Source organism: Uloborus diversus, chromosome 10, assembly GCF_026930045.1.
Source record: "Uloborus diversus isolate 005 chromosome 10, Udiv.v.3.1, whole genome shotgun sequence".
Classification (NCBI taxonomy): domain Eukaryota; kingdom Metazoa; phylum Arthropoda; class Arachnida; order Araneae; family Uloboridae; genus Uloborus; species Uloborus diversus.
Window position 1 is genome coordinate 17,552,314 of NC_072740.1, and position 27,599 is coordinate 17,579,912.

The following is a 27,599-nucleotide window of genomic DNA, read 5'->3' on the forward strand; positions in this document are numbered from 1 at the left end:
GGAAGCGCGTTGCTATCTCCCTGAGCTGTGATTCGTCGTTTTCTTCTTCCGAGGCATGACGTAAGGTTTCGATTGTGATGCTTTTATCTTCGTTTGTATCGTTGCCATCGCTTAGTAAAATAATTTCACAAAACAGAAAAGAAAAAGAGAAACAAGTTAGGGAGTTACTGAAAATGCAAAAATCGAAAGATTTTATTTTCTGGCAAGAAGGACGGAAGATTACAACAAAAAACGGAAGAGTTGGCAGGTATGCAGCTATGATATTGTTCTTTAAGCTTTGTGAAAGACCAATATAAAGCAAATTCTCAGGAAATACAGCATAAAGCTATTTCAAAGCTACAATGGAGCATCTCTCTTCATCAAAGCAAAAACTCACCACACAAGAAAGTCGAGAGACACTGGTATTAATACCAAATGTACCAACCAATATCAAATCAACCAAAAACAAATGGGTGAATAAATGCCTCGGGGATGACCTGTAGTTACTGATTGGTTGGTTGTCGTCTCTTGCCATAGAATTCTATTGGTTGACCCGTTTGATATAAATACTGGTGTACACATGGTGATGTTCAGTTCTCACAACTTTGAGGTCCTGTGGCGAGTTTTTTGCACTGATTAAATTGTGCTTTGTTTACGTTTGTTTTTTATTTTAATCAAAATTGTATGGTCCTTAGAATAAATATTCTAAAAATCAAAATGTGATAATAACAAATGAAAGAAGCAATATAGTTTTCTGTGTGTGTTTAAATAACAAAATTAAAATATATTATAGATCAGCTTAAATCACATTTGTATTTTTATTCTTATCAAAAATCTTATGACCACAGATGAGAGTCGTCAAAGAGCAAAAAAGAAGAAACCCAAAAAAATTTCGGAAAATCATGCCAAAAAGGGCCGATATCGAAAACTGCATCAAAATAGCTTTAGGAAGCGGAATTTTTTAAAATTATGCTTGAAATAATTAGGTAGTAATTAACAAATGGCACATATTGTTTTTTAATATTAGTATTCATTTCTGAAATTTCAGTTATAAAAAATATCAGGAAAATGGGAACAGCCCCTTTATCTTCAAACAAAGGATTGAGGGAGCCAGAGTACAATCTTAGCTGCATCACTAAATGATGTCAATTTTTCATATTTTTAGAGATAAATACCTTTTTTAATTAAAAAAAAATGAGATTACAGCGTTGAAAATGAGAAGGTAACTTTTAAAATTAGGTTTGTTTGTAAAGTAAAAAATTACACAAAAGTGAAAAAAAAAAATATTTCATTATGTAGTAGAACACACTTTTCATGGCAATAATGGAAAATAAATACAATACACAAAAATTAGGATTAATGCATTACAATACAGTCAAGTCCTGATAACTTGAAGTCTTATAACGCAAATATTCCTTTATCTGGAAGTTTTCATTGGGTTCCAAACTCTTGAGAAGGCTGTGGGGTAACTTCCCATAACTTGTCTACCAATAACTCAAAGAAATTTGGCCGGTAAAATAATTCAAAATCATAAAGAACAAAAAATATGAGCAAAAAAAAAAAAAAAAAAAATGCATACATTTTGAAATAAAATATGCAATATTTTCCCTGTATTTGTATTTAACTTTTTTGCTAATTTACACATTTTTTTTTTTTTTTTTTGAAATTATTCAACTACATTTTCACTTAAACCATTTGCATCTCTATTCCACTTATTAATAGATATTAGAAAATATTCTCTATGTACGTAAGGAAAAAAAAAACATAAGGTTTTCTTTTTCCATCAGCTATTTTAACACGGCAAAAAGAAAAAAGGAAAACAGTTAACAAAAAAGGACAAACTTACCCTTAATACTCTTTGACCTTCGACATTCAGAGCACCTAAATCACTTTCTACATTCAAGATTGTTTCATCTGGATCCTTTTCACCTGTGACAGAAGAAATGTTTGATAAAAGAAGTGAACACACTACAGTAAATAAAATTGGTCAAAGGAATGATGTCAACAAGATAACTTTAAGAAGTTTTAAAGAAGACATTGAGTATGCATAACATTTCAACTCAAGGTTAAGTCAGCATCATAGATAGAACTGCATAAAAAGTGTTGACACCAGTCCCCCTCCCCCATCATGTGACTGTGCATTACCACAAACTGCAACAGGTTAATTTTTGAGAGCCCTCTTGGGCCCGAAGTTTATTGGCAGGGGGGGGGGTAAGACTCAACAGCAATCCAGCAATTGTCTACTACACAGCTTGAGTAATTTACATTAAGAATAAGAAATGGCAATTAACTCATAGCATAGAAGCTTTAACATGGCATCATAATAATTGGCAAACAAAATCATGCTAATTAAAATCAGGGCTGCAGAGTCAGAAGGAAAATGGTCTACTCCGACCCCTGGATTTTGAAACGCCCGACTCCGACTCGACACCGGATTTTTTTTTTTTTTTTAATTGTATTTTTCCAATTCCCTCTCTCCCTTCAGAGGAAGGGGGAAAACCTCTAAACAGACATTGAAATAATTCCTTTTTATGAAAATTTTGTATTTTGTTGTAAACCCAAGATGCATACATTACAAATTCAATTTAAAATCAAATTTTCTAGTAGTAAGGAGTTTAAAAGTGGGATGACTTAAAAATCCTTTTTTTTTAAATTAAAAAGTATTACTTGTAATTTGCCCCTCTTTAATGTTTACAAATAGATATTGACCAAATTATGCTCTTTCAATTTTTGAAAGCTGTAACTTGAGAGAAAAAAAGGATTTTTTCCAACTGGAAGTTCTTGAGAGGAGGTGGTTTCCCTCGGGGGACACCCATCTGATAGGTGACTCCCAAAGTTAATTTCAGAGTTTATAAAAAATATAAATAAAGTAGTACATCTTTTAAGGGGCACCTTTGAATAAGGAACGCCTCTACTTAAGGGTCACTTTTTCTGGTCCCAGTCCCTTTGAATAGGGACATCCATGTATTTCCCTCTCATTAAGAGACACTCTATTTAAGGGACAGCCAAAGAGAAAAATTGCAAAAAAAAATGTATAAATGCATTAGAAATATCGAGTTTATTGGAATTCAAGGTTCTCGTTTTGTTAAAAAATTAACTGGTAAAAGTTTGTCTTGATATTAACCAGCAAACGTTTATTATAAAATTAGAGTTAACGCAGCATGCATGAATTCATCTACCTCCGAAGAAGGGACACCTCTATTTAAGGGACAAGTCGTCCGGTCCCCTAGGTGTCCCTTATTGAAAGGTTCTACTGTACTTTTCCCGAATATATTTTAAATTACATTTCATCAATAAAATTTCAACGAAAATAGGGCACATATACGTCAGGAGCAAATTTGTACGAATAGCTTTTACCATACCTTTTTTCTTCTACACTAAATTCTTAATGTAAATTTTATTGGCCACTTTAGAATTAACCTTAATATGAAGATTTTAAGTTTAACTGCAATTATTGAGTGTTGTAACCAAGAAATCATTTACACTTATTTTGTTCCATACTTTTTAGTGAGAACCAAGCTTATTAGAAATAATCTTAATAAAGAAAAAAAAACCATTAGATCATTTCATCGCATCTTTTGGATTCGTGCTTTCGCGCCAGTACTTATTTTAATTTGCCAATCACCCTCAAAAGTTTTCACCTGAGTTACGGGCCTTGACTTAATAAATTGCTACGTTCCTTTTTACTATTTTATAACTGAGATCCAACAAAACACTATATTTCTATTTTTATTTGAAAGTGATTACTTGAAAATATTAGGCAACAAATCCGTTTGCTGACGGTTGCTATTAGTTAAGTTAAAAAGCAAGTAAACTAGGGGACGGCTACAGAAAGTTCAGTAAGCAGTCAAGCTAGCTGAATTGCCATAATGGCAAGTATTTTCTCATTAGTAGCTTTTAATACATATAATCAAACCAATTTGTAGTCAGTTTTTAAAAAATGCAAGGAGAGTCAGTGAAAATGAAAGGAAAAAAGAAGCCCGGAGTCTGCATATTTTCTAACGACTCTGACTCCTTTACCCCCAAAATCAGTCCGACTCCGACTCCACAGCCCTGATTAAAATACACAATCACAGCCCTGATTAAAATACACAATCCCATTTAGTGATTTGAAATGGAAAAGACGGAAACAGAAGTAAAATGTGTTATTTAAAACAGTAAAATAAAACTTTTATGATGTTTTTAGTACTGTAATACTGTATATATACTTAATTTTGTTTTTGCTTTTTTTTAAATTTTGTAATTTTTTTTTTCAAGTACATTAGTTTCTGTTTGTTTTACTTATTCTGGACAAGTGTACTAAACAATTCTAGAAACTCTATAAAATACCATAAAGCAAGCCAAGAGCGTAACACTCTATATATAAAATCAGTACAAAAAATCATGGAATAATGTGCACCCTTTCTCAATAAAAAACAAATGCACACATACAGTGATCTCTCGCTTATACGCGACCTCTGTTATACGCGTTTTTCACTTATGCGTGTTTTTCTCACGGGCCTGGCCAGCGATATAGGAAAACAATGTTAACTCTTGTTCATTTATAAGCGAAACCTAAAATGCACCTTTCACTTATGCGCGATAAAATTTTTCCAAGTTTTAGTTAAAAATGGTATACAACATCGTTTACAAATTATTATTTTTTGTTAAATATGTCTTTAAAAGCGACATTTTTTTTTTACTAATCATGAAAGTCCATATAATGTTAACCTATAATCGCCTATTCACGCTTTGCTTATTGGAAGATTTGTACCCTTCTTGATGTCTCTTGGAATGCTTTCACACACCTTTATTCCAATGTTCAAAATGTTTCCAAGAACACGTTTTTTTCACGCAAGTGTGCGATTGGGGGTGTAGTTAGTCTTGTGATTGACATCGAGAGGGGAGAACGGGTTACATGCGAAAAGGTTGACCTTCCTAAAAGTCGTGGTGAAGCGGAAAGCATCGACATAGCCTATCGAGGATCTTTTGTATCCTCACAGACTATGACACTAATCACGCAAGTTTTTAGGTTTTGTGGAATTCGCTTACTTGCTGTACAGTGTATAAAAAAATGTCAAAAAGTGCAACTTCAAATTTTACATTTTTATTAAATTACATTGCATAAATGGAAATTATGTGCGTATTCATTAGTATCAGTAGTGTACTATTAGTATTACTATAACTGTTGATATCTTACTGTATTTAAGCTTATTTTTGGGGTTTTTCACTTATGTGCGAATCTCACTTGTGCGCGAAAATTTCGTTGTCCCCTTTGGTCGCGTATAAGTGAGAGGTCACTGTATATAAAAATATTGAATTTCTCATTTTACATTACCAATGGAAAATTTTACCTAAATCTAAACCAAGTAATTGCACTAATTGTAAATTTTGTACATCAAGTGTGCTTCGCCAAAACCGATGCATATTTCTACCCTTAAGATCCTTCCAGCTTTCTAAATACAACATTTTGAAAGAGTCATCATCTGAAAAGGGAAAAAAAAAATCAGCAAAAGAAACATGGTTGATTTTCATTTAAAAAAAAAACTTTTGTTAGGAATTATATGTTAGTTTACTTTGATTGAATTTCAAATTTAGCCATTAAATATTAATATACAAAAAATCCTAAATGTAAACAAAGTACAGTCAAACTTGGATAGTTCGAAGTGCAGGAGGCCACTGCAAAACTTCGAATTACTCAAAAACATTATTTTTATGACGTAAAATAATTAATCGTAACAGAAATTGTGGAAAAACATGTTTAGTACAGTGAAATTTCTACGAACGATCACCTCTATATAGCAACCACCTCCATTACCGACCGCTTTTCTGAGGCACTGATTTTTCCCTGTATAAGACTAATGTTAAAATACCTCTGGGAAAGACCATTGAAACCTCTCACAATGAGCGGCAAATTGTGAACCTCAGCATTAACAACTATAGAAATTTTTGTTAGAGAAAACTCAAAAACAGAGTGACAACAAAAGAAAAGCAATAGAATAAAGGTCAAGATGCACGGTCGCACTCGCCACATGGTAACCTAGTTTGAACAAGTGGCGACCTAAAAAAAAGTCCTGAGTCATATTGAGATATTTTAGAGTGCTTTAAAGAACTAACTTGATTTCTTTTTCTTTAACAAAATCTTCGAGAACATCTACAGTTCGAAACACAGCTTAACCTTACGGTAAATTCTACGTAACGACAATTATCCGCTAGATGAAAGACTGCCTCATTTGGAGTTGGATTCGGTCTGCGTTCTTCTCTACAATCTACATAATCTTCAATATCTTCATTGTCTGCTGTAATGTTTGTATTGTTTAGACCTTTGGAAAAAATATCTGTATGTGATAGCTCTCTACAAATGTTTATGTTTTTTCGGATGTTGATGCAATCGTCAAATGTTATGCTGTCTTCCCATGCAACTCGAGAAGGTAAATTTTCTTTATCAAAAAATTTTTACAGACTTTTCTATGATAGCTAAAAATAATCCGGCCACTTTTCAAATAACTGCGTTGAAACTAGATAGGGCATTTTTGAATTGGTAAAAAACTTCAAATTAAAAAAGTGGGACTTCTAAATAACCAAGATTTTGTAGCATTAACTCAATATTATCCACTAATTCAAATTAAAGACGTTCGAATTATCCAAGTTTGACTGTATATTTAAAAAAGAAAAGAAATATGTGAATTTTCTTTTTTTTCAAGAAATTCTGGAGAGAAAAAAAAACAAATTCATAATTTATTCATTTATCTATTTATTTATTTATTCACTTTGAACGTCATAAGTTGTAACTGAAGAAAAAAAAAGTTAATGAAATGTTCCTACTTGACACTTAAAACAGAACAAAGTTTTAATATACATTTAAATAAATTATTTTTCACACTTAAATCTGCTACATTTATTAACATTTCAAAAGCTGCACTGTTAAGCAAAAAAACTCTTTCATTGAGCAGGGAATTAGAAGCTATAAATTATAGTCGAAAATTTTGACACTCAAAACGTTAAAGTTTATGTAAACTATAAATTTGCTTTAAATAAAAATTTATTGCTTTACAAACGTATTAAATGCAAATTAATGCACAGCTAATTAAATAATAGAACACTTATTTAAAATTAAACTAGCCGAAGCAAAACGTTCACACTCGACAGCAAATTAAAAAGTAAGGTTTATTAATTATAATTTTTCTAATAACAGCAAAAATGGGATTTGTTTATTTTTCATTGCCAATCATGAAAAATTCTTAGCATGATGCCTTATGAAATCGATGAAATATAATGTAATTTATGGTGTACCCACAAAAAAAAAAAAACATTCAAGAAATATTATATAGATGATATTGCTATTTACCATAATAAAATAAGTTCTTTTCTGATTTTAATAAAATAACAATACAGTCCGGAATCCTCACCCCCCCCCCCCCCCCAATGAGTTCTGATCTCCCAATTTGGATCAGAATTCAGCTGATGAAAATTAGTCATTCTCTGATCCATGGGATTTCATGACCTTTGCATTATTAGCATGATACTCTACTAACTGAGCTAATGGTCCTCCGTTTCGTAATGCTCTACATTGGTGATGTCGCTACGGGGGGCGGGGGGGGGGCAGTCCGCCGTTTGTACCAACAGTATGGAGGGCAACACCCTACATGAAATGGAAAGTTTTTGGAAAACAAATACTTCAACTCAGAAAATTTCCCATAATATTTTAAAATATATTTACTGTATCAAGCACAGTTGCATTCCCCTGGGAAACACCCTCTGGAGGGGCTGATACCAAATTGAATTTAAGAGTATGAAAAATATAGAAACTTTAGTTCTGAAAATTTTCTCCAACATTTTAAATCATATTAAATAGAGCACCATCATTACGGGAGGGGGGGGAGGCATTTGCTCTGGCTGACATCCTTCTGGGGGTCACTCAAAATGCATTTAAGAGTTTCTGAAAAATATAAATACAAAAATCCTGATATATTTTAAATTAACACTGTAGCACCATTACCGGGTGGGGGGGAGAACCTTTAGACAACCGTGACAACCCTTTAGAGACACTCAAATGTATTTTAGAGTTTTCTGAAAAATATAAATCCCGAAACTTCAATATATTTGAAATTAAATTTACTCTTGCAAGAGTTAAAAAGAATTTCTTCACACATTAGCACACAAAAAAAAAAAAAAAATCTTTTTTTTTCTCATTTTGTTAAATTTATTTTCCTTTAGATCAAAAACGCTGTCATCTGATGGCACCAGAATATTTAAAGCCAATTTCATATAACTACTCTTAATTTTTGTTAATTATAATTTTATATTCTTTTGGAACATTTAGAAATGGGATGTGCATTTACAAATGTTTTTATATAGATATGTGGAGAAGCTTTTTTAACGACTGGAAAAGGGAGAAAATGTAGCCAGTGCAACAAATTTATGTAAGATCTAATTTAAAACTTAATTTAAGCCTCCAGCCAATACTATAGGAAAGGCCAAATTAGATGCGACTGTAGTCCATTCTAAATCTTTTGAGGATTAAATCTTCTCCAGGATTTTTTGTAGGGTCCCATTTGTGAAAAGTTAAATATTTTTATGAAAAATGAAATGAAACTTTAAAACTTATGTCATGTAAGTAATGCATCAGGGGCGGTCAGGGGAAGGGGGGGGGGGGCAAGAAGGTGGAAACTATACCACTAAAATTTTTGAGAAGATGTTGTTAAGAGTATTTTTTCTTTTCACTTCAATCCTTTTCATTCTCAGGGTTTCATTGTTCTTTTTTTTGGGGGGGGGGATGCAAATTTTGCACTTGGGAGGGGTGGGTACCCCTAATTTTTCAAAATCTATGTACCATTCAAAACATTCTTCTAAATTTGTTGCATTTTAGGTCTTCATTCAAATATAGATAATCTATATAATGAGAAGTATTTGGCTTGCTTGACTTTATTTTTTTTTTTTCAGTCTCTTTGTGAACTATTTTTCAATTAAATTATTTCACTAAATATAAATATATATATATATATATATATATATATATATATATATATATTTTTTTTTTTTTTTTTTTTTTTTTTGGCTTCCTAACAAGTTATTAAACATCAAAAATGTGAATAATCCGATCCTCCCTGTGGATGTTAAGAGATCGCGATTTTCAAGATGAATGCATTAAAAAGTATAAGAACAACATATTAATTTAAGTAAAATTATTTTAGAGTTGCATTTTAAAGCTCTACTATAAACGTTAATTACTATCGATGTAATTGAAACAGAAAACTTTTTATAAACTTGTAATAAATAATCACACTTTTTTGCACATGAAAGTATTTTTTGCACTTTCTTTTCTTTTTTTTTTTAACTAAAACGTTTAATACATTACTGAAAACTGTCTATTTTTTTCCCTTCCCCTTTCATTTTGTCTTGAATGTTTTAAATTTTTATGCACTTTTTAATGGTTCTTTCTTTCAATAAAAATTTATAAGCAGTTCTTTACTGTTTACTCCTTAATTTGAAACGCACTTCTATTTAATATTGTAACTTATGCTGTACCAACAATCAACAAGAAATTTTTTCAGCCATCCAGAAAACGGTGAAATTCAGATATGCGGGATAGAGACGGCCTTCAAGCATTCCAGATAATTGTTTCCCTACTCTATAATCATTGTCATTCGTCAACATCAGTGAAGTTACATGATAAAATTTAAAATATAAAGTACCTAGTCTCCAAACACCAGCTTGTGCTATAAGAAGATCAACAAGTTTGGGAGCTTGCTCTAAATGTAGCATGTAATTTCCTTCATTGGATAATATTGTACAAACGTTAAGAGCCAGTTCTTGTTCATTTGGAAGACCACATAACAAAGACATGCACAACTTATCATAATCAGTTGGGTTGGTAAATACTTGATTCAGTCCTGATGTAGATCGTGATGCATCTAAAAATAAATTCACCAAAAAATAAGGTAACTGTTTCTAACAAATTACAATATTTCTAGAAAAGATATCAACATGAAATTCAAAAAGTAACTTACCGGTTACTTCATGTTGCAAGGCATTATAAACCATGGGAACTTGATGAAAGAGTGTAAGCTGCAATTTTCTGCTGTGAGATTCTGAGGATTGATTTTTATCATGGTCAGGCTCTTCCCCCATGAAATGTATTTTCTCATAATGACCTAAAAATCTGCAATTAAAAAAGTGGATTTAGTACCTTTTTGAAGAAATGGTCTTATATTCAACAAATTTTAGCGCTTCATTTTGTCCTATAAGCATGCGTACATTACTTTTCAGTCTTCCGGCGTGCAATTGGTCATTTTTGCTTACTCATGATTTCAATTAAACAAAATTATAAATTTTTTCAATGCTTGCTTTCTTGACAATGGTTTGTTTGTTGCTCGACAAAGCCTTAAATAATTAAGTGTCTATGAGATCTTGACAAAAATAAAAAAAATATTAAATTAAATAAAAGTAAACAAAAGAAAAAAAATACATTACAACCTCAATACCTCGAATCTATCAGGAAGAGAAAAAATTTCGAGTTATCAAGTTTAAAAAAAATAAATAAACAACTTTAGTAAATCTCACAATTACATACACATACGTTATGTATATTTATCTACGCCCTATGCGGCCACTTTGCATGCGATTAAAAAGTTATTCTTCAACATTTTACTAGATTTGAAATTTATTTACATCTCTGTTTCGATGTATCATTTTTTGACTGGTTACCAGAAGTTGTTAAACTGGAGTGCTAACTGCTTTTGACTAAGCTAACTTCCAATTTTTCATTTCCAAATAAATTCTTTCATCCTAATTTCCCCAAAAGCTTGATAGTTATAATTGTGAAAAGTGTATTGGAAAGGTTTTTGAAATGAACAGGAATTTCAACTTTCTATATATATATATTGATCTACAGACTTAAAAATTCTAATTGCATCTTCAACCATTAGTACATTCAAAAGCTTTTTGCTTGAAAACTCACAAAAAATCGACCCTCTGTTCTCAAAGCGGGCAACATGTTCGGAAGAAACACACAAAGAATCTACTGGAGAAAATACTAAGATAAAAAAAGACTACAGCACACACCCCTCATGCTCACACTCCCCTGTGATCTCGCCTCAATCCCCTATTTTTAAAGTTTCCAAGAAAAAGGATGAAAAACTACAAGCAAATGTTTCCAGATCTGATTCTGCTATAAGAATTAGCAAGGAAAAATGCAGTTATTCAAGGTCAAAAAATGTTTTTCATGACCTTGAAACATTAATATATCATAACTTTGGCAAGTGTTGTTTCACATGAAAGTCTACACAAAGACCTTTAACATGACACTTAGTAAAACACTCAGCTCTGATAGCAAGTGTAATTTTTTTGAGCACCGAAACTTCAATTTTTGCCGATTTTAGAGTACTTTGGAGGCATTACACAACTAACAGTCAAAAAACTCTTTAATTATTTTTTTTTCTCTTAATATATGAGAGGACTTAAACTTGTAAATTTTATCAAAAACTACTTGACAACTTGACATGAATCTGAAAAAAAACTTTTTTTTTTTCGTTGAAGTGGAATGCCCCAAATAAGAAAATAAAACGATACATATTTGTTCGAAATACTATAGCATTCAATTGTGAGATCTATACAAAACTTAATACTACATTTTGTACACAACGCAATCAGTAAATTGAATTGTGTAATTTCAAAAACTAATAAATACTGAAAACAATTTTTATCATGTCTAGGTGCCGAAACCCGAAACGGCGCTCAAGTACGAAACATACCTTCTACCGAATTTGAAAGTAACGAGATGCGGGTAGCGCTCAATCTTGGCGCCGAAAGCAAACCCTCGAGAAACCGAAAGCGAATTTTGTACACAAATGCACGTGCTAGCTAGGGAAAACTGTTTCAAGGCGAAGGCAAGAAATATATTGATAAAGGAAACGGTTTCGCGCGCTGACGTCACAGGTCAGCGAGACCAGCTGATGTCGATGACGTCATTATGCGACTGGAGTGACCTACCGGATCACGTAAAACTCCCACTGGCGTAACAATTTCAAGTCTTATTCAATCGCACGGACTGATAACATTATCATCAAACTGCTTTTGCATAACTTCCTACAAATTTGCAGGAAGAAAGGGAATAAGCTTCATCATACTTTAAATGAAATACCCCCCCCCCAAACTCTTTTTTTAATTAGTTTATTTACTTTACTATTATTATATATATTATACATACATATATATATATATATATATATATTTCTTTTTGCTTGTTTGCATAAGAGGCTCTGTATATAAATGTGTCAACACATGTGTCCCCCTTTAGTTACATTTCACCCCCCCCCCAATCACACTATAGTACATAACTTATTGTTACAAAATATGTTTTTATTTCAACCAAAGTGTGATATGCTTCTTGTGACAGTGACAAGGGGGCGTTACATTTGTGGACGACCCCTTAAAAACATAATTGAAAGGAGAAAAGATTGATGAAAGTGCATTCTTTCACACACAAATGACAGCTCTTTTTGGATTAAATTCAACTGTTATTTTCATACCACATGTTTATTTATGCGTTGGAAATAAGATTATTTGTACGTATGCAACAGCACTACAGTACTTTGAAATTTAGCGCAGTAAGTCACTCTCACAGAAATAACGTAAATTTTGAAGTGTTTATTCCTATACTCTTTACATCAATAACAAGAAGTTCGTTCCAAACTAAACAAGCTTACTTTCCCGCATGTTAAACTATACATTTTTTCAATAGCAAGCCAAGACTTTTATTTCAAAAATTTCCAGGGAAGGTCAAAGCGTACATACTTAACGCGTATTATATCGAAAACCAACAAAAACCATGCCCATAAACACGTAAATCGCATATTTTTATGAAAAATTTTACATGATCCCCCTAAACCTTTGTGGTTTCGCACAATCCTGCCATTAAAGCCACAAACCTCCCTTAAGCCATCAAGCTTTCAAAAAAAAAAAAAAAAAAAAGGCTTAAAATATACAAATGTATTCATGGAAATCCACAAAAATAAAATACTTAAAATATTTTTGTGCTTTTTTTTTTTTTTTTTTTTTAATTTCATCAATAGCAACACCAAGTTGATGAGGCAGATACGTTCATATTTTCGAAACAGATGCACTCTTAAATAGTAAAATACTGACGCACACAGTGCAAAAACTGCATTTTATAACAGGATTTGGAGGAACCCCGAACAGACGGAACAGTGCCCACGTGTTCTTGCTAAGATCAGAATATGCATTGTTTTCAGATCAAATTAACAACAATAAACCAAAAATTTTGCGAGTTAAAAAGCTTTTTTTTTTCTTTTCTATTCTTGAACCTACCCCGTATAGGCTCTTGCTTCTGACTACTAATATGAATGAGACAAAAAACGAAACAAAGAAAATATGGATGCAGCAAAACAGAACTATGCAGCTGTTACAATGCAATGAATAAACGAAATTTATCAATGGAAAAAATAAAAAAACCTGGAAACCTGGAACAACACCTGGTACAAAGAAAGCCTGAGTTGATTCAACTGCAGTGACAAGTTCTACATTTGTCCCGTGTCATATAGAGCCCAAGAAGTTTCTTTGGCCGAAGAAGAAGCTTATTTGCTACTTTGAAACAGCTGCATATTGAATTTCTTATTTTTTGAGGTTCGCTTACGAAGCCAATGATTTACTTCAATATTAAATGCTTTTAGAATTCCTACTAGTATTTTCAATATAAAATGTATATATTCTCATGGTTTCTCACATTTTATTTTATCTTGTCATTTTTTGGGCTTTCCCTTTTTATCAGCAGGCGGGGGGGGGGGGGCAAAAGACGCATTGTCTTCTGATCGACTCATGATTTAGTGGTTGGATTTTAAATGCGTAGGCACACTTAAAACAGCACAATGAATCAACAAAAGGCTGGACACTTCAAAGTTGCCTCTCATCCTCAAATACCGCGTTTTCCAAAAACTAACTTTCCTTTCTAGATTTTACTTCTGTATTTCATAGGACAGAGGGGAAAGAGGTTAGCATTTCTAAGTTTTTTAAGTTCCCTATAAGAAAGATGACCTAACGTCCCGTTTTCAGGGAGCCTATCCCCGCTGCAAGGTTGCCACTGACTTCCGCTGCTAAAATTAGTTGCTTTAGTAGCCTGTCAAAAGAAAAATAGTACCCAAAACAGCTTCCAGGTGTAGAAAAGTTTCTAAAATAGTCTCCCACTCTAAAAAAAAATATGGCAAAAAATGTAATGACACTTTGATAAATAGTTGGATACAATCAGGCCCGTCATTTGGATAATCTGGTGGGGGGGGGGGGGAGCAATTGAACATAATGATATTAGGCATTTTTGTGCGTATTTTGTTGTTTTTGTCCGTTTTCTAAGACTAGTTTCGGGTGAATAAAACACATTTAAATGAATTTTGGGACTTTCCGCTGCAAATTAATTTCACCCTTCCCTCCCACTTGATCAGGAGATAAAAGGACATATAAAAAATCCCATATCTGGTTCCCTATTCAAAGATATATATTTCCCTATAAAATGTACAAACCCTTTGCCCCCCCCCCCCTCGGAAAAGTTAGAAATGACGCGCCAGGCTGAGGGGTTACGTAAGTGGGACCACTAAAAGGACGTAGTTTCCAATGGTGCTCAACCTATGGCTCGCGGGCCACATCCTGCCGGCGAAACTGATCCGTGTGGCCCTTTTCTGGTTTCATTTTAGGAATTAAAAAGAATGATTAGTGAAAATGCCACAAATTTGGAGCCAAATATTAAAAAATTATTTCTAATGTTATTTAGAAAAGAATGAAACATGAAATTTTATTTGTGTTTCGACCCGCAGAAATGATTTTAACATGAGGTGCGACCATCGGGCAGAAAAAGGTTGGGCACCACTGGGTTAGATTAATACGCAGGGGAGGGACTGAAAAAACGCTTTCCAGATTTAATAATACAGCCCTTTTGAATGAACACTAAAGAAACAAATAGGAGAATGTGGGGCAAGGAAAAATACTTAAAATAACTTACTTTTTTCTTAATAAACAAGTTGGAAAATTGTTCTGAAATTACGGCATACGAAGAAAGAACATTATATTTTACAACAAAACTTGCACACATTATTTTTAATTTTTGGCAGTAAATTTGTACCTCCGAAATCACCCATTTTTTTTCATAGGGCAAAGTGAAAAGTAAAATATTTTTCTAATTAAATGTTTTATATTCGATTATTAAAGATATTTTTGTGTTCAAATGAATGAGTAAATAAAAGTAGAATGAATAAATGAAAAGAAAATAAAACAATAAACAAATAAATAAATGAGTTAATAAATCGGTTAATAAAATAGTGAATGAAGAAAATACTTGAATGAATGGATAAATATATTAGAGAATCGTTAAATGAAGGAATGAAAATAAAATAATTGATAACTAAATAACCTAAGTGATTTGATTAAATATTGAATAAGTTAATGAAATGAACTATTTCACTTTGCTCCGCATGCACTTGACTAAATGTACAAAGCATTTAAAATGCAAAATAAGCTTAATACTAAACAAATAAATGTTGCGCTGAATTTCAGAAGGTGTCAAAAAAAAAAACTTAAAATGTTAATAACATGAATTCCATCATTAAATAATAACAAAAACAATTTTTGACTAACAGCAAAATATTACAATATGAGTATCAATTTTTGAAAATGGCTTGTGTTATCATATTCTTTTATTTTCAGAAGTATTTTTTTCTTGACAGGAATACACAACGTATCTTACAACATTGTTAAAATTTTACGAGATAGGTGGCGCAAAACGCAGAATAAATATTTCACCATTTCACTTTGCCCCATATTCCCCTAAAAACATCTTGTATAATTTCAGTGCCTTATTGTCATTTAAAGACAGCAGAGAAATTAAAGAGACAAGAAATTAAAGAGCAAATTTTACCGACATTTATTCAGAGTGAAAACAGCAAAAAAGTAGAAGGAGAGGAAACGAAATATCTGCTAAAATCGCGATCGTAAAAACTAATTTTTATCAAAAAAAAAACACACACAAAAACGAACCCTTAGCAAAAATCGCGATCCCACATTTTCATCATTCATTCCACATTTAATGATCGTGAATATCTTTAATACATTTCATTTTCCTACTTTTTAAAACTCTTATTTTCAAGAAAAATAAAGGCTGTAAAGCGTTGCAGTTTCCCCACCCCCTTAGAAAGCAAACTTAGAAGCGAATTTTCAATTATTTCTACACATTTTTCACCCTAGGAAGAAAAAGAAAAAACTGGAGTTTTTCTTGAATGTTTGTCGCTTTTTGACTAAAATAGTCGTCTTTTTTTACAATTAATTGCAAAACAGTCGTTTTTTTACATATTTTGGCTAAAATAGTCGTCATAGTCGCCTTGACTTCAAAATAGTAGCTTTAGTCTCCAGTGGCAACCTTGGTCGCTGTCCTCGCACATAGTTACGGAACACTCAAATATCCCGGTTCGACACCAACAATATGGAAAATTGTGAATGTTTTTTATCGAAAGTCGTTTAAAAAGAATTCTTTAATTATCATACCAATAATTTGAATCATGTGAACTTGGGGATATTCATGGGAAAATATTTTATTCTTACTTGCCTAACAATAATACATCGTTAAAAAGGATATTTTTATTTAACAATAATGTGTGCACTATAGAAAAAGTACAGTTACAAACCGCAGTGCTGTCCTGCAAAGAATCTCATTCATATTCAAAATTAGCACTAAAATCACTCGAGGAAATTTGTCTTTCAATAAATTTCTCTTCTTTTTTAAGTGTTGATTTATCTCAGTGGCGCACACAAGGGGAGGGTCCAGGGGGTCCGGAACCCTCCCATAGCCCTTCAGTTTTTTTTTTTTTTTTTTTTTGATTTCAGATGTATATAGTGTGTAAAATAATTCCAAGAAAAGTAAACAATAACTTCAGGTTCAATAAATGAAAAAATAAAATTTAGGTAATTTCTCAAAATTTCCCCCTGCAAAATCAAATTGTTCTACAATGAAGGTTTTGTTTCGCAGTTTTTATTTTTAATTCTGAGAAAAGAAAATATACATACATTCTTATGCTTTCCGGTCGTTTAATAAGGTATTTGTTATTAATAATTTATTTATTAACTATCATTAAGGTACTTACTAATTTATTTTTTACTGTTTTTTGCTCCCGAGAACCAATAAAATTTAAAGAATATGTTTGGCAGTGTGTTGAAGTATGATATGAAAGTGATGGAACATCGATCTTTGCTTCCCCCCCCCCCTCCTTTTAAAAAATTCTTGTGTGCGCCACTGATTTATCTTCTTTTATGTAATAAAGGGTTCGAACTAATTGGTGTACCCTTACCCATATAAATGGTGCACCTTACCCATAAACTTATAGAAACGACTCTTTACACGATCTAGAATCAAAAATGAGGAGAACGGAATTTGAAATTTTCAAAAAACACGAAGAAAATTACAGCCCTAAATAAAGAAACAGGATGAAAGATTGAAGTGAGCAGATGGACGAAATAAAGAATAAAGAAAGCGGAGAAAGAGCATCAATTAGCGTAGCATTTCCAGAAAGAAACACATATCGCGGGAAATACTAGTTGCATTATGGAAAATCGATTACGCTCGTTGGCGAGGAAAACTCACTTCATGGAAATGATAACCAGGGGAGTCCCGAACTTTCATTTTTGGGAAGGCGGAAATTCTCAATTTGCAGAATGGTATTCCAAATTTTGCCGAATGATAAAATACGGGTATGACTCATACGTTTTTCTGATGAATAGGGACATTTAAAAATTGAAACTTGGCAATTGCGTCTCCAAACTTGCCAAATCGTCCGGAAAATTTGCCGAATTTCAAACTTAAGTTTGGAATTTTCCCAAAATATTTGATTTGGGGCTCCCGTGTTGAACTAAAGACTCTATGAAATATTTTAGAAAGTGATAAAAGAAACTATTTGAGATTACGTATCTAAATTATTAAAACGTTGCTTCCCTGCTTCACAGCTAAATCATGAATTTTGAAAAAGTAAACGAGGAATTAACCAATCTGTGATGTGATGCGACTATTTTTATTTTTCATACCCCTACCATTTAAATATATGAATTAGTGAATGCATGAAAAATATGAAAGCACGCTTGCACACTCTAGCAATATGAATACAGAAACCCCTCATTTTTTCGCGCTTGTCGGGAGACAACAAAGAAGCGCGATTTATCCGAAAACGCGATACAGTCCGATCCCGCTACAACGCGATCCGACTTACGCGAAATGGCTATAACGCGAGTTTTTCATGAGTAATGAATTTTTTTTTATTGTGGACAAATTCCTCGCCTGCAACACGAATTTTTTTGAAAATTAGCAACCGAGCGTTAGAATGGGCTTTGTTGACACTAAATTTTGGTTTTGTGAATGGACTTTCATCCCATTAGTATCACTGAAAGTGGAAGTTTACACACTGCATTAGTCTAAACAACTCTTTGCTTCAGTTTTTACGAATAACCGCTCCGATTCTTTACTTTTTTTTTTCTTTTCCTTCATTCTACATAATGAACGTTGATAAAATGGAATGGCTCCCAAACGCGCGTTTTCATTTTAAGTTCGTGAAAGTGGAAAGAAAAGGAGAAAGTTTCTGAGCATTTAAGAAAAGGTCAAGATTCTCGATATGATTTTGAACAATTAAAAAGTGTTTTGAAGGTAGCACGACAATTAGGTATGCGTGAATCTTCGATACGTTCCATTAAAGTTCAAGAAAAAGGAAATCCGTAAAAGTTCAGAACTTAGCTTGAATACTGAAGCTGGCGGAGTAGTGTCTGAGGAGGAAAATACAAACACCATGAAAATGGAAGCTGCTCCTTCATTGTGGCTAAAAGAAATCTGAAAGTAGGGGGGTTCCCACACTGTATAAACCATCATCTTTATTTATTTTAAAAATTATAATTAAGTTTACAATATCTACTGTTCAGTGCTATTATAATGCCATGTACTTAATGTAAGTGCTTAATATAATGTACTTAATGTAAGTGCCGTACTGTTTTAATTCATGTCTCTCATTGATTATCGATTTTGTGCATCATAACAGTAATTTATGTTAAATAGTAACGCTTTTTCTAAAATACAATAAAAAGTCAGTAAAAGATACGGTAATATATAGTTGAGAAATGGTTTGAAACAATTTGAGGGGTGTTAACACATGTCTGAAATAATTGGGCATGCTTATAAAAAATTTCTAAACATACTTTGTTCCACAACGCGAAATTTCAACTTGCGCGAGGGGTATTGGAACGCATCCCTCGCGGAAGTCGGGACTCGACTGTATATCCGAAGTCATAAAAAACAACGATTTAATTAACGTAAAAATTAATGACATGTGCCCCTACAAAAATATTAGTTTAGTATCGAATTAGTACGATTTTCTTAGTAAAATCAAAAAGAAATTAGTCTACCAATTTTTCTTTAAAACAATAAACAAAAATATTTTATTTGCTTTATGGTGGAATATGAATTGAAAGTTGCAGCTGAAGGTGTAACGAACTAATGCATAGAAAACATGCCAGTTTTTGTTCATTGACTAAACAAAGAAAATATATTTGATGAGAAACATTTAAAAAAAATGATGGAGTTTAAATAAAAAGCAACATTTTGTAATTAAATATATAATTTTTTGGGAGACAAAGGAAAAGTGCGATATATTCGAATCAGCGATATAACGAGGGGTTACGTATAAGATTAAATGGATAGGGATTTATTCTGCGTGACTTTCGAATTAGGACGCAAATTCGAATTCAATTCTGTGAATGGCTGAAAGGAAATTTCCTTTCAGCGTAAAAATCGAGTACATGATTGCATGTTTAATAAGCAGCCCCGGGGCCTAATCAAACCAGACTGGTGACCAGATTCTGGCAACAGCAGGTGCACCTCCTCAGAAAAAAATCATACACATTTACAGACACAGAAGTTGTTGTTCACAAGAAAACCAATCAAACATTCATACCTATAGAGACCGATAAAAATTGCAGAATCTTAGCAGCCGATAAAAATTTTTAGGCGCCAAATTATTTCTCAGAATTTAAATCAAAATTTTGTGTAACATGATTTCTGAAAGGTTCTACGAGAAGCCAAGGTATTTTTTAGTCGCCCGTATGACCTGGAGCCATGCGGGTGTTTTCGAACCCTGCCTATATATTGTAAACTAATCCTGTTAAAATCTGCACTAAAATTGCTTTTGTGTAAGATGTGCAAGAACAGCCACTAAAAAAACAGAAAAGAGGAAAAAAAGAAAGAATTTTATGCAACTTTTGCTGCCCCTAAAAAGCCCCACCTTGGGAAACGTTGAAAGTGACAGACTTGCTGAACACAGCAAATATCTTTCGGTGAATAAATCAAAAATGGATAAAGTATTTCTACAAATGCCTTTGACTTCCAGTCTGTCGCTAAGCATTGTGCAAGCGATTGTCTATGCCTATTGTAATTCAACGCAAAATGGTTTGAAGAACCATTGTAAATCGCTGAACAACAGAATTATCAGCAATGATGGCGAAGAGGGAAGAGCTGTAACTAAAGTAATTTTGTGTTTTATTTCGAAAGAAACGCGTCTCTTCTAAATTTATATGGCCGAGCTGGATCATGACATTTGAATCCTTGCTATGCTTATTTCATCCCAACAATGTTAGGTTGCAATTCCGAATGCAAAAAAAAAAAAATCGCAGACAAGGTAACACACTTTATCAAGCGAGCTCGAGTTTAACAAATTCGTAAACGTTCTCAACCGAGTCTTGAAACTTAAAAATATAGTCCCCCGTTTTTTTTTTGAAAATGTTGTACCTTTTTACACTGAACAACATTCACACATACATTTAAATTATAGCTAAAAACGATAACAGTAAATGTAAAAAAATATATTTAAACGCTAAAAACGAGCAATAACACAATCGTAAGTTTGAAAAACATTTAATAACTATTGTATAAGGACATACGTATCTAATTTTTACAATAGAAGTCGGTTAGTTGTTTTTGTTTTTTCATTTCAAAATTCTTCTTTTTATTTATGCAGTAAATCATCACCGTTGGGGGGGGGGGGGAATTTGAAAAAGACCCACACGGATAATCCGGTCGCCGATAATCGGGAGTTTACTGTACTCTAAAGATTTAACTTCAGAACCTTAAATCCTTCACAAGGTGAATTTCAATCATATCATAACACTCGATTTCTTAAGCAAAAAATTTCGTCATTACCTAATAAAATCATTCCTTTTTAATGAAATATATTAAACATCACGTGGGGGACAAAGTGGCTACATTTTCGTGGAATGACCCCATACGTATTTTTTTCAAGGCCTACAATTTGTTTTGTCATTGCTATATCAATGGAGCATCACTGTTAACTAATTCATTTAGCAAGTTACAAGAGGTTGACTTTGGATGTACGTGACGCATGCAAATAAATTAATTTTTAAAAGTACAATCAATTAATAAAAATATAACTGTGTCAGGAGTATCTTTGTAACAAACGTAAAGATTAAATAATGTGCTTACTTCTGTTTAATCAAAATATTAAGATGTATAACAAAATGTTGTTGAAATTATTGCGTCTGATTATCCCGCACCGCACATGACGGTGGAATAGCCCTTTTCCACTAATACAAATATATTGAGTGACCGAAGACAATTTTTCTACCGATAAATGTGGAACAGTACATGTCTGTTTACGTTTATAAGAAGTACAAAAAAGTTTTTTTTTTTTTTAAATTACTATATCATTGCCGACAATGTTGTTTAATTGTTAAGTTATAAATGAATAAGTTTCGAATTGCACGTTGTTGTTTAGGGAATTTAAAAAAAAAAAAAACTAAACTACACTTAATTTATTATTTAATGATGTGTATATTGACAACTTTCAGGCGTATTTCAAGCATTTTTCATGCACTTTTTTCAAGTTTATGTTGCAGATATTCCAATCTTTTATTCATTACAAATCAGTGAAAGGTTTGACATTATGCACAAATTGTGAGAATGAACTCATTTATTCCGTGTATGAATCCATACAATGTACGAGGATTGGAAAAAGAAAAAGACCAATTTGAAAACGATTGGGGTCCTCTTTAACTGGGGTTCACATGCGAGCCCTGAAAGGTCATCTGGAAATCAGACCCCCCTCACACTTATAAAGAAGGGGGGAGGGGTTGAAAGAACTAATGACATTGTGTGGTCTACGAGAAAAGGAAACTCGCCCACGCACTAAGCCGGTAACCCAAAATGAGATCCCGAGGAAAGTCACGGAGTGAACCAGTAGGAGAAGAAAAAAGTTACTGAGTGAACTAGTAGGAGAAGTAGTGCACGACGGCGCTAATAAGTAAATCCACTAGACTGCACAAACTCAGGCCGCGCGCCAGATACGAGAGCATTACGTCAACTCTCGGAATGACCGCATGTTTTTACGAGTATGTTTGAAAAGCAGTCAGAAAAAGTCAAGCTGCGGGAGCAATCCGAGATCAGACACATTTCCTTGTTTAAAATATGGTTTATTCATCCATATCCGAATTTTTAAAAGACATAATGTGTGACATTTCAAAAAATTCAATAACCTACAACATTTAATGCATAAAAAAGATTGACACTTTCGTACTTTAAAGGAGAAATAACTGCGATAGTAGGAAAAAAAACTGTAACCGAATTCACTTATTCCGATATTAATTTTTGTTTTGTCGCCGCTCAGTGAGAAAACCCGGTAACGAATGCATGCTATTTATGTTTGCAAATAACAGAAATACAGGAAAAATAATTATTGCAATGAATTAAAATTCTCTCTGAAAGGAATGAGTATGATTGTTAAGAACGCAACTACATTTGTTGATGATCCCCCAAAGCCCGACCGACCTCAAGGAGAGCGCGCGCTCATGGCAGCAGCCTCGCACCCCTCGGTTATGTAGTGGGAGCAGTCGTCATTGATCTGCCTAGCCTCACCAGAAAGCGGGGCCGTTGGCGGCGGGCCTCACCTATTAGAACAGCTGCCTCACAGATACCAGCATCTGGTTCTACAGGTTTTGGCGATGAGCGCTACGCTTGGCGAGTGTGAATGAATTCGTGATTGTTTCCAACATAATAAAAGTAGGATTGTCGATTTATTTCTTCGGTGTTCACTCATGTAAATAAAAAAAAATCTAGGCTGTAGCGGGTTTTATATTTCTTCGTAAAAGATTATTTCACCGACTTGATTGCTTTTGGTTGACCTCCAATAAATGAACACATAACTTTTTTAACACAAAAGGTGCAAATGAAAATAACAATTAATTTTCACAGCCAAGATATCTGAATTTTAGTTCCTTTAATAGTATTTAATCGCGATTTTTAAGCAGCAGTCACAACTGCATTAATTTTTAAGAGTAAAAAAAAAAATATAGCACTATTTACAATGATTTTTTTTTTTTTTTTTGCTTTGATATTTGTATCGAATGAATATTGTATTGGTTTATGATATTTTGCCGACATTTACCATAGTACATTCTAACCAGCGAGATATAATTTGGTCCTTTCATTTTTGGCTTAAAGCTATGCGTTGTACTACTTTAGACTCTAACAAGAGGAGTCCGTGGCACTATCTTATGTTGCCATTGATAAAGTAAGGGTAAAAAGGGATTGAATTAAGATCTAGTCCTTCATTATTTTGTTCCAAGCCTGTCACTCAAAGTTTTCCAGGCGGGGAGGGGGGAGAAAATTGCCTCCGTCTTCCGGATCCCACGTAGAACGGGACTGGATTTGTCTCTATTTATATATATATATATATACAGTGGCTCCCAAAGGTTGTTCGTACACCTACGACTTTCAATGAAATAGGTATTTAATTATAATATCTATGATCAATTTAAAACAAAACTACATGAAATTTTTTTTTAAATATTTAAACTTCTTCTTCTTCTCCAAGGATTAGGCATATAGCCTGTTCCGGCTTCTTAGTCGCCCCACCGCTTCCTGGGCCTACCACGGTCTCGTTTGCCCCTTGGTCTGTAATACAAGGCAGCTCTTGGAAGTCTCCCTCGTGACATACGTCGAACATGGTTTTTCCAATCGTTACGATATTCCGTAATTTTTTCATTGAGGCTGAATATCTGTAATTCCCTTCGAATAGATTCATTCCTTATTTTGTCTAGGATAGTGCAGATCCTCAGTGATCGCAAATACTTCATCTCTGCTGCTTGAACTTAATTTTTTAAAAATCAAAACCCAAAACGTTCCGGAAAATTTATCTCACAAAAGTTTTCGTACACTTTTAAAAAATGTCTATATATTATTGAATAGTCTAACTCTAACTTTTTACTAAGTAATTATTTAGCAGAATGAATCAACAACACCGATGGCAGGGATTCTCATTTTTTCAATCCACGTACTCCTTTTCGTACAACATTAACTAAGCGTACTCCCACAAAAACACTTTATAAAATCTGCTATATTAATTCAGATTTTTAATGATGAAATGTTCAACTTTAAATACGAATAGGTCATTAAAATTTAAAACAAGGAATTGTATTTTGATGGAAATTTTATTTCAATGTGAAGTTAACTACGAAGTTTAATTAAACAAAAAAAAAAAAAAAGACTCAGGAAATAATTATTCGGAACGCTGGTCTTGTTTTAATTTACCAAATTCACCAATGCTTGGCTCCAGCTTTGGTAAAACATCGTGAACTTGTTTATGCAAATACTTCCTCTTCAGGTAAGTTAAACTCGAAAACGCTTTTCCACTCTAGTAAGTTGCCGAAAACATCAGAATGTACTTCACTGCAATTAGGGAGGCCCAAAACTTGTATTTTTGGAAAGGGGGGGGGGGTCTCAATTCGTCAGGTGGAAATTCATATGCATATTTTACCATGCAATATATTGCAATTATGTTTCCGAATTCGAGGAACCGTCAGACAAAATTTGCCGAATAAGGGCATTTTGGGGGGTCACGGTGACCTCCAGTGACCTACCATCGGTGCGCCCCCTGACTGCAATGCACATGAGTTAATTTACGAAGTATTACAATACTTTTGCTTTTACGTAGGATTACACGATTTTACCCTAATTTTTGTTACAAAAAAATTCTGGCAGTGTTGTACTCTTTTTGATCGTTTGATATTACACATACCCAAAACAGATTTTGGCTTACACCAAAGAATAAGGAAGACACCGATTGAAAGCCATTGACCTAAAGTTTTCTTGTAAGGATGATTTTTTGCTCAGACCAAATAGTTTTAATTGTCCAGCTGATTTAAGAACGCATGGGATTAAAAAGGAAAAAGAAAAAAAAAAGTTTGAAGAAAATAGAAATTGAAAGCTATTGATTGTCAACAGGTGCATGCACAAGGTCCGCCAGCAAGTTGGCAATTTTAAAATCGTCAGCAAAGCGAAATGATTCGATTTGATATTTACTTAAAGCATACAAGTTATAAAGAGGGACAAAAAAAAAATTATCTTTGAAATAAAAATTGGCATTTCATAATCAGAAATTCAAAGCTACAAAGTTTACTCAGAAAATATAACAAAATAAAAAAGTACCAAAGAATAAATCTCGTGAAGCGAAAAGTAAGAAGCAAATTTGTCAATAATTTCAGTGAAATAATTTTTTTTTTTACATGTTTCGGATTTGATAGAGATAATGGCCAAATCTAAAAGCCTTTCTCGTGCCATATTATTTCTCAAGTAATTTTTAAAAACATAATTTACTGAAACTTCTTTTATCTGAAGTCATAGAAACAGGAAAGGTTTAAAAAAAAAAGAAAAGAAACGAAAATTCGGAAAACAGGTAATGAGATCATTTTTGTCTATTATTTCGCATTTTCGAAAATGGGCATTTTTACAAGCATTGTAAAACAATAGACATAAAAATAACTTTTTCCGTGAAACGAAACCAAGGCGATCTGATATCAGGAAAGACAAAAAAGAAAGAAAGAAAAAGAAGAAAGAAAAGACGGCTTTTGAGAACACCCTTAGAAAGCTAGTGAGTTTCTGGATGATTGAATTTTCCAAAACTTCGCAAATTGGGAAAAAAAAAACATTTTTATTTGAAGAAAAGTTGTTTACGATTTCGAGTATGAGAAAATGATAATATAATTAAAGTTAGAACCATTGCTGGTAGTCCTTTTTAACCTTGAACCTAACGGGTTCAACACTGATAGAACTTTGCTATAGTAACTCTTGCGTAACATGGGCGTATTCCGAGGAGGGCAAGGAAGCGCAGCTGCCTCTCCCCCCTTCAAAATGAACAGTATTCAAAGAAAAACAGAACAAAAAGAGTTCCCCCCCCCCCCCCGAAATATTGACGATTGCTTCAACTTCTAAATTTTTCGATGAATTTGGCTCTTTATGTTTGTTCTGTTGGGTTAATACCGCAATACGCTATGATGTCAACGCAAAGTAATACAGTGCCAAAAACTCTGGCCTTTTCCACTATCTCCCGACAAAAAAAGTTCTTTCTTTTGAAAATGAGGTTTTATTACCTACAAATTAGCAGCCCAAATTCCGTAAAAAAGTTTAAATTTAGAAAAGTTCCTCCTCCAGGTGGGTCATTTTGGAATTTTCCAGTGTGTAGGGGAGGGGGGGGGAGCAACGCGGTATGAACTAGTGCATTTTTAAGGGAAAATAACATATATACACATGCTCATAATTGCATTGTTTCCAAATTCGTAGGGGAGGAGGGGGATTTACCCACCCACTGATTGCCCAAACGACGGACCTACCCCTTTCTCCATTTTGAATTGGATACGCCCTTGCTGCGTAATGACTCAAGAAAATTTATTTCGCATAACATTTTTTTTTATTTTTTTTTGGAATTTTTCATGAATATTAGTTTTTGGATGACAGTAAATGAATGTGCCATTTATCATCTGGCAAAACAACGATAAAAAATGCTATTTGGGGGGGGGGAGGATGCGTACAAGTGTTTCTGGGTTCAACGCAACCCTTTTCGATGCTTAGTCATTACATCGATAAGCTTACAAGACGAAGTAAGTTCATAGAAGAAAAGACATTCGACAGATAAATACCTTCTGTTATTATAACGGATTATACGAAACAACCTATAAATTAAGCAAAGATACATATACTACTGTGCGCAGAAAAACCTGTATTTTAAATTCAAGCGAATTAAATATAAAATCGCATAAGAGAAAATTACAAAAGTGCAAAATAAGGCCTATAAAAACACAATACTGCGATCTTTACGAATCAAGCAAAATCTGGTTTGATACGGTTCAGATCAATGAGGGTTTACTGTATTTAAAATTCAACATATTAGTCCGATTTATTATAAGTTTGTTTTGAGAAATTCTTCAAAACATTGGCTAGATTGACAGATTAATATGCGCCTCTCGGCCGCCCGCGTGCAGTGCACGCGCTCAACACCTGCTAGGATCGGCTCTGACTGGATATGAAATATTGATGTAGGAAAAAACGTAAAACCGAAATAAAGATTTTAATTGTAAGCTGTCCTACAAAAAGGCACATGAAAGTAAATCACATTTGTTGCGGGCTAAAAATAAATTTCTCGTCATGCAGTAGAACCTCGTTTATTCATCCGGCCCTTGTATATCTGGATTAGATTTAAAAAATATATATGCATACTAAAATAATAATTCTAAGATATGATAGAAAGAACGCAACTATAAATGCCCCAAAT

The 27,599-nt window shown here is 33.2% G+C and overlaps 1 protein-coding gene across 1 annotated transcript in view; it reads right to left on the bottom strand.

Moving 5' to 3' along the window:
- Window positions 1-27,599, bottom strand: part of LOC129231371 (AT-rich interactive domain-containing protein 2-like) — a 193,006-nt gene that overhangs the window by 54,755 nt on the left and 110,652 nt on the right. Inside the window, 4 exon segments of the mRNA XM_054865668.1 lie at window positions 1,826-1,908; window positions 5,313-5,444; window positions 9,654-9,872; window positions 9,969-10,120. Coding sequence (XP_054721643.1) covers window positions 1,826-1,908; window positions 5,313-5,444; window positions 9,654-9,872; window positions 9,969-10,120 — 586 coding nt within the window.